This window comes from Thamnophis sirtalis, unplaced genomic scaffold, assembly GCF_051295495.1.
Source record: "Thamnophis sirtalis isolate CommonGarterSnake01/CBP01778 unplaced genomic scaffold, rThaSir2_p1.2 scaffold_14, whole genome shotgun sequence".
In the NCBI taxonomy this organism is placed as follows: Eukaryota; Metazoa; Chordata; class Lepidosauria; order Squamata; family Natricidae; genus Thamnophis; species Thamnophis sirtalis.
Window position 1 is genome coordinate 4,027,951 of NW_028261394.1, and position 8,149 is coordinate 4,036,099.

At 47.1% G+C, this 8,149-nt stretch overlaps 1 protein-coding gene across 1 annotated transcript in view; it reads left to right on the forward strand.

Annotated features, from left to right (window-relative positions):
• Positions 1-8,149, forward strand: part of SDK1 (sidekick cell adhesion molecule 1) — a 501,088-nt gene that overhangs the window by 389,711 nt on the left and 103,228 nt on the right. The window contains 2 exon segments of the mRNA XM_087729082.1: positions 604-719; positions 1,901-2,090. Coding sequence (XP_087585208.1) covers positions 604-719; positions 1,901-2,090 — 306 coding nt within the window.

Here is an 8,149-nt window from a genome sequence, read left to right on the forward strand (position 1 = left end):
AACATTGCCACTTTTATATTTATGGCTATAAATAGCCTCCTACAGTCACATGACCACATTTTACAATGGTTTCATCCAAAGTTGACACTTCCGATCTTCAGCAAAACGATGTCCATAGTAATCAGGGTTTTGCTTAGTGTTTGTGGTATTTGCACACAAAAGGTCATAAAATACAACCCTTGGGTATGACCATAACAACCAGATTCCATTACAGTAAGTTGAGGACTACCTATATGTCAAGCGCCCAGGAAATCCAGAGAGTCGGGCAGTTCAAATAAGTATAAATATTGATCGCAAGCTTCAGCTCGCTACAAGAATCTGGCCAACTAACAGTGAAGGGAAATGAGTGGGAGATAAGAAAGGCATTCAAAGTGGGCTGGGCTTAGATTTCTTGTGGGTGTGCAGGGACTCGTGACTGATAATGCATTTGACCCCTCCCTCAGGCTCAACCTGGTCACCTCCTACTCTGTACTTGGTTTTTAAAACAACTCTAGTTCTCTGTTTCTCTTTGGTGTTTTGATGGCGGCTCAGATCCTAGAATCTCAAAGGAATGGGCAGATGGTGAGTTTGGATTTTAATTGCTCTTCGTTTGATCACACACAGTTCCGTCAGCTTCCCCAGCAAATGTGTCCGCTGAAGCCGTGAGTTCCACTCAGATCCTTTTGACATGGTCAGCCGTGCCCGAACCTGAGCAAAACGGGCTCATCCTGGGCTACAAGGTAGGCATCTAAACCCAAATATTGTCCCCCATTTTTCTAAAGAAGCATATCTCAACCTTAGCAACTTCAAACATGGCTGGTGGGGGAATTCTGGGAGTTAGAGGTGATATTCAGCCAGTTCTGTCTAACCGGTAGCGGAAATGATGAGTAGTTCATAGAACTGGCAAATACCACCTCTGGCTGGCCATGCCCCCATCTATTCTCTGCCTCCCGAGTCCCAGCTGATCGGTATCCCAGCTGATTGGCTGAGTCTTCTTCTGTTGCCCTGCACAGGAGAACGGAGCTGGAAAGCAGATTAGTGGGGTGGGGAGGGAACGGGGATTTTGTAGTATCCTTGTCCTGCCATGTCCACCAAGCCATGCCCACCAAGCCATGCCCACCAAGCCACGCCCACCATGCCGCCACACCCACAGAACCGGTAGTAAAAAAAAATGTGAATCCCACCACTGGTTGAAGTCCACCCATCTTAAAGTTGTCCAGCTTAAGAAACATTGCTCTAAAGCAGTGGTGGGTTTCAAAAATTGTTCGAACCTACTCTGTGGGTGTGACCTCCTTTGTGGGAGTGGCTTGCCGCCCATGTGACCGGATGGGAGTGGCTTGCCACCCATGTGACCGGCTATGAAGATGCCGACGACACTTGTCAGAACCACCTTAAATTAACTCTCACACAGCACTGGCATGCATAAGAATAGGATGTCAACTTGTTTTTTAAAAGGCATCTTTGGTTTGCGTTAAAACAACTTCAACACACACAATGTTCTGATTGCACCACAAACGCAGTAGTCATCCTTACCTTTCACAGAGGCCCTGAGTTTTATAAATAGGAGCATGAGAGTGTAGAATAATCCTATCCAAGGACCAGTGGTGGGTTTCAAAAAATTTTGGAACCCCTTCTGTAGGTGTGGCCTGCTTTCCGGGTCCACTGGTGGAACCTCTTCTAACCGGTTCGGTAGATTTGACGAACCGGTTCTACCGAATAGGTGCGAACTGGTAGGAACCCACCTCTGCTCTAAAGATATCTCAACTTCTGTCATCATCTTCGTACCTACTAGAACAAAACCCAAGGTTCTGTAGCCTCAATTAAGTCAAAACAGCTCATGTGGTTGTGCTTCTTTTATTAGGAAGGGTTTTGTTCTTTTCCCCAGACCCTTTTATCAAAACTTTTCTGTTCTCCTCTGCAGGTTTTGTACAAGGCCAGAGACGTTCAAAGTCAACCAAGCAGCCAGGTGGTCCGAGGGAACCACACGCTTTCGGTCCTGCTGGCTGCCCTGCAGAAGTACGTGGTGTATGAGATTCAGGTGCTGGCCTTCACCCGCATCGGAGATGGAGTTCCCAGCAATCCACCAGTCACTGAGCGAACGAAGGACGATGGTGAGTGATTGTGTGTCAAGGTGTGTCCATCTGGGGCTGTCCAGATTCCACAAACCACAAACCATGAGCTGCGGTGGCGCAGTAGTTAAGAGTGCAGTACTGCAAGCTACTTCTGCTGACTGCCGGCTGCCTGCAATTTGGCAGTTCGAGTCTCGCCCGGCTCAAGGTTGACTCAGCCTTCCAACCTTCCGAGGGGAGTAAAATGAGGACCCAGATTGTTGGGGGCAAGAGGCTGACTCTGTAAACCGCTTAGAGAGGGCTGTAAAAGCACTGTGAAGTGGTATATAAGTTTGGTATAGCTTGAGAATGAAGGAAGGAAGAAAAGAAGGAAGGAAGGAAGCCACAGGGGCGCATTTGTTACAATGCAGTGTTGCAGGCAAACTCTGCCCACTGCCAGGAATTCGATCCTGACCAGCTCAAGGTTGACTCAGCCTTCCATCCTTCCGAGGTGGGTAAAATGAGGACCCAGATTGTTGGGGGAAAGAGGCTGACTCTGTAAACCGCTTAGAGAGGGCTGTAAAGCACTGTGAAGCAGTATATAAGTCTAAGTGCTAGGAAGGAAGGAAGGAAGGAAGGAAGGAAGGAAGGAAGGAAGGAAGGAAGGAAGGAAGGAAGGAAGGAAGGAAGGAAGGAAGGAAGGCAGGCAGGCAGGCAGGCAGGAAGGAAGGAAGGAAGGAAGGAAGGAAGGAAGGACTGTAAAGCGGTATATAAGTCTAAGTGCTAAGTGGGAAGGAAAGGAGGGAGGGAAATGAGAAGGTAGGAAGCCATAGTGGTGCAGTGGTTAGAATGTGGTATTGCAGGCTGACTCTGCCCACAGTCTGGAGTTCAATCCTGACTGGCTCCAGGTTGACTCAGCCTTCCGTCCTTCCGAGGTGGGTAAAATGAGGAGCCAGATTGTTGGGGGCAAGAGGCTGACTCTGTAAACCACTTAAAGAGGGCTAGAAAGCACTGTGAAGCGGTATATAAGTCTAAGTGCTATTGCTTTTGCTATGTCTATTCACTGTGTGCACTCTAAGGAGAATGAGTTGGTAACATGTCATCTTGATTTCTCAAATAGACCCGACAATCATTTGCCGGGGATGGTGTAAGGCTCCTTCCTTGAGAAGAGGGTTGGGCTAGAAGACCTCCGAGGTCCCTAGGATTCTATGTTCTATCTTGAGTACAGTTTTAATCTTAAAGAGCCTTTTTTTCGTCCCTCCTCATATCAACAGGCCATATTCCTTTAACTTTCAGCCAAATCCTCACCTTCTTTTAAAAATATTGGAGAGAAAAGCCACTTCACTCAAAAAAAAAAAAAAGCTTTGCATTTTAAAGTCAACTCCAAGCCCTAAAGGAAACTTTTACAGTTCCAATTACGAACTCTTACCGAAATTCAATCCTATCGAATAAAACCTCTCCAAAACCTCCGGTATAACTCGACGTGATAAACAGATCTGGCTGGGATTGAACGAGAGGGTAATTCAGGTTCATATACCACAAATGGGCCTCCTATCAGCCTTTGACAAAAGAATAACGACGTGACCTTTCCCTTATATTAAAAAAATATATATAAACATTTAGTATTAGTCGCAAATACGTTTCCTGAGGATGAAAATTGGCTTTCGGAATTTGACATCTCGGGAAACGAAGTGGAGCTTACCGCAGTTCCTGGCTGAAAGAAACTTAGATTCGTTAGCTGGAGAGGATAGAGATGAGGGCATAATCCTGTAGCTTGTCTCTTAAGTTGGTTTTTTTTTTAAAATTATGGAAACGGTTATCCAACTTTCCTAGCCTTAGATGCTTAGAAAGGTATTCGCCAAGTCCTAGTTAATGGAAGAAGAGCACAGGTGGAGGGACTTCAACAGTCCGAGCTGCCTATCAATTGGGGTTCCACCACAAAACCGCGGTAGACTAAAGCGCGCTCGACGAAAGCGCGTACGTGACGTCATCACAGCGCGACGAAAACAGCACGCTGTGAGCGGTAAACTTAAAATTAAAGGGTAAATCTAAACCTAACCCCCCCCAAACCTAACCCTAACCCTAACCCTAACCCTTAACCTAACCCTAAACCTAACCCTATACCTAACCCTTAACCTAACGCTAAACCTAACGCTAACCCTTAACCTAACCCTAAACCTAACCCTAACGCTTAACGTAACCCTAAACCTAACCCTAACCCTTAACCTAACCCTAACCCTAAACCTAAACCTAACCCTTAACCTAACCCTTACCTTTATGTGAATCGGCTTGCTTTAAAAGCGCTTTTTAAAGCGCCCTTTTTTCTCCGCGGTCGTATTTGTCGCGCTGCTGATGACGTCAGGTACGCGCTTTAATCGGGCGCGCTTTAGTGGACCGCGGTTTTGACGGGTCACGATCAATTGGTACCGGCTCTCTCCCAGTCTCAGTGTCAGGGTTCGAGTAACACCCCAAACGAAAGAAGAGGCTTGAAGTTCCTCAAAATTCCGTTTTATTAAAGATGTGAAATTGGCACATCTGGGGAAAACCCGAATCTGGAACCTCCCAGGTTTTCCACATCCAAATTAAAGTCCAAGCCCTTGCCCGGCACCCACAGTTCCATTCCGGGATCCAAACAGGCACCGTCCCAACTGGAGATGCCTCCCAGTCACGCCCCTCCAGGCGCAGGGCAAGATGTCCTTGACTCTCTGAGAAAGGAATGTTATTTTGATTCTATATCTGTCAGAGTTTGTTGGAGAAATCACATCCAGAAGGCACACACAGATAACTGATTCAGCAGGATTCATCAACTTCTTTATATACATCAGTGTTTCTCAACCTTGGCTACTTGAAGATGTCTGGACTTCAACTCCCAGAATTCCCCAGCCAGCATTCGCTGGCTGGGGAATTCTGGGAGTTGAAGTCCAAACATCTTCAAGTGGCCAAGGTTGAGAAACACTGATATACATAATAACTCATGAGTAAATGTACAATACCCATAGTGGATTCTCCAATGTGGTAGTAGTTACAGGCAAAACATGGGGAAGAGGAGAGATCGGTTCGGAGTGCAGAGCTTAATACAGACAAGATCAGCTTCAGAGATCAAAGTAGATTCTAGTTCTCTTGCACAGACTCAGAGCTACACAGGGAAGGCACGCCCAAGCTCCCAGTCGTCTGGCATGGCTCTCAGTCACCAAACAGTCCCCATTGGCTGACCCAGTTGCCAGGCCTATACATTGGCTGACCTTGTTACCATGTCTCTGCCAGTTCATGAATATTCTGACAGTAACTCCCATACTCCATGTAATGGAACGATCGGTCGGAGCTCTGAAGTCTGAAGTTTGAGAAGAACATCATTGCCCCTGGTGACTTTCTGACAATGGGGGGAGACTTGAAGCTAACCTTTACCCACCACGTGCTGTTTTTCGCTCTCTCTCCGTTACAGCTTTTTCCCCTAAAGAACTTGCTCAGAAGACCTCACGGCTCCTGACATAATAGAACTTAAAACACGAGGAAAATAAACAAAGGGAGATCACCACCCTTCTTCTCCATTAGGGGAGAAGAAATGTGGCCCGGGATCCAACTTCCACAAAGCCTAGGAAGGCCTAGGAAAGCTGCCACCGAGGGGGTCAATTTAAATGTGATAGAAAAACAAATATTGTATCCACAGGAAGCCATTTTGCATTAACTGGCTTGAATTAACTTGATTGAACTCAACAGAAAACTATATTAATAGAGGATAATATTTGTAGCTCAGGGCGTGAACTCTTTGCTCTCTGAGCTTGGTGGCTTTCTTGCAGATGTTTCATGACCCCAACTAACATCATCAGTGCTAGAAGAGAGAGGGGTTTGCAGAGTGGAGGAGGAGGAAAATAGGAGGAAGAGAGAAGGAGGAGGACTATAGGTCCTTGGTGTTCTTTGAGCTTGGTGGTTTTCTTGCAGATGTTTCATTACCCCAACTAACATCATCAGTGCTAGAAGAGAGAGGGGTTTGCAGAGTGGAGGAGGAGGAAAAAGAGGAGGAAGAGAGAAGGAGGAGGACTATAGGTCCTTGGTGTTCTCTGAGCTTGGTGGCTTTCTTGCAGATGTTTCATTACCCCAACTAACATCACCAGTGCTAGAAGAGAGAGGGGTTTGCAGAGTGGAGGAGGAGGAAAAAGAGGAGGAAGAGAGAAGGAGGAGGACTATAGGTCCTTGGTGTTCTCTGAGCTTGGTGGCTTTCTTGCAGATGTTTCATTACCCCAACTAACATCATCAGTGCTAGAAGAGAGAGGGGTTTGCAGAGTGGAGGAGGAGGAAAAAGAGGAGGAAGAGAGAAGGAGGAGGACTATAGGTCCTTGGTGTTCTCTGAGCTTGGTGGCTTTCTTGCAGATGTTTCATTACCCCAACTAACATCATCAGTGCTAGAAGAGAGAGGGGTTTGCAGAGTGGAGGAGGAGGAAAAAGAGGAGGAAGAGAGAAGGAGGAGGACTATAGGTCCTTGGTGTTCTCTGAGCTTGGTGGCTTTCTTGCAGATGTTTCACTACCCCAACTAACATCATCAGTGCTAGAAGAGAGAGGGGTTTGCAGAGTGGAGGAGGAGGAAAAAGAGGAGGAAGAGAGAAGGAGGAGGACTATAGGTCCTTGGTGTTCTCTGAGCTTGGTGGCTTTCTTGCAGATGTTTCACTACCCAACTAACATCATCAGTGCTAGAAGAGAGAGGGGTTTGCAGAGTGGAGGAGGAGGAAAAAGAGGAGGAAGAGAGAAGGAGGAGGACTATAGGTCCTTGGTGTTCTCTGAGCTTGATGGCTTTCTTGCAGATGTTTCATTACCCCAACTAACATCATCAGTGCTAGAAGAGAGAGGGGTTTGCAGAGTGGAGGAGGAGGAAAAAGAGGAGGAAGAGAGAAGGAGGAGGACTGTAGGTCCTTGGTGTTCTCTGAGCTTGGTGGCTTTCTTGCAGATGTTTCATGACCCCAACTAACATCATCAGTGCTAGAAGAGAGAGGGGTTTGCAGAGTGGAGGAGGAGGAAAAAGAGGAGGAAGAGAGAAGGAGGAGGACTATAGGTCCTTGGTGTTCTCTGAGCTTGGTGGTTTTCTTGCAGATGTTTCATGACCCCAACTAACATCATCAGTGCTAGAAGAGAGAGGGGTTTGCAGAGTGGAGGAGGAGGAAAAAGAGGAAGAAGAGAGAAGGAGGAGGACTATAGGTCCTTGGTGTTCTCTGAGCTTGGTGGTTTTCTTGCAGATGTTTCATTACCCCAACTAACATCATCAGTGCTAGAAGAGAGAGGGGTTTTCAGAGTGGAGGAGGAGGAAAAAGAGGAAGAAGAGAGAAGGAGGAGGACTATAGGTCCTTGGTGTTCTCTGAGCTTGGTGGCTTTCTTGCAGACGTTTCATGACCCAACTAGACAACATCATCAGTGCATCAGGTCATGTGGCCAGCATGACTCAACGCCGAAGGAACACAGAACGCTGTTACCTTCCCACCAAAGATGGTTCCTGTTTTTCCACTTGCATTTTTTACGTGCTTTCGAACTGCTTCGGTTGGCAGAAGCTGGGACAAGTCACTGGAGCTCACTCCGTTACGCGGCGCTAGGGATTCGAACCGCCAAACTGCCGACTTTTCTGGTCGACGAGCTTAGCGTCTTAGCCACTGAGCCACCCCCCCCTCACTAAGATAGCTGACACATCAGAATCTGACTACTTTATCCTTCGTTCAGCCCTGGGTTACAAATGGTGCTATTTGCTCTTCCGCTCCCAAACTCCTGACATCAGCTTTGCTTGATTCCTCCCTGATCGGTTAATTAAAAAACATCCTAGGTAAGAGGAGAGGTGGGATTTGGGCTTAAGGTGCCTCAAGGTTTGCAAATTATCGTTAAGTTCCCTCTGGTGACCTTGGTGTAGGTAATTTGTCATCTGTGTCCCTGTTCACCCGCTCCCCCCCCCCCCACCGTTGATGCTCAGGAGGAGCAAGGCGCTCGCGATGAGTACATGCAATTAGGTGGTAATTCAGTTGGGAAGGTAGCGATGTGAATATTCATGAAACGGATGATGTAGAAATTAACCTCTCCCTCCCGAGATAATTCAGCGTCTCCATAGGACGCGATATATTCCCCCCACCCTTAACCTAATTGGCACCCCA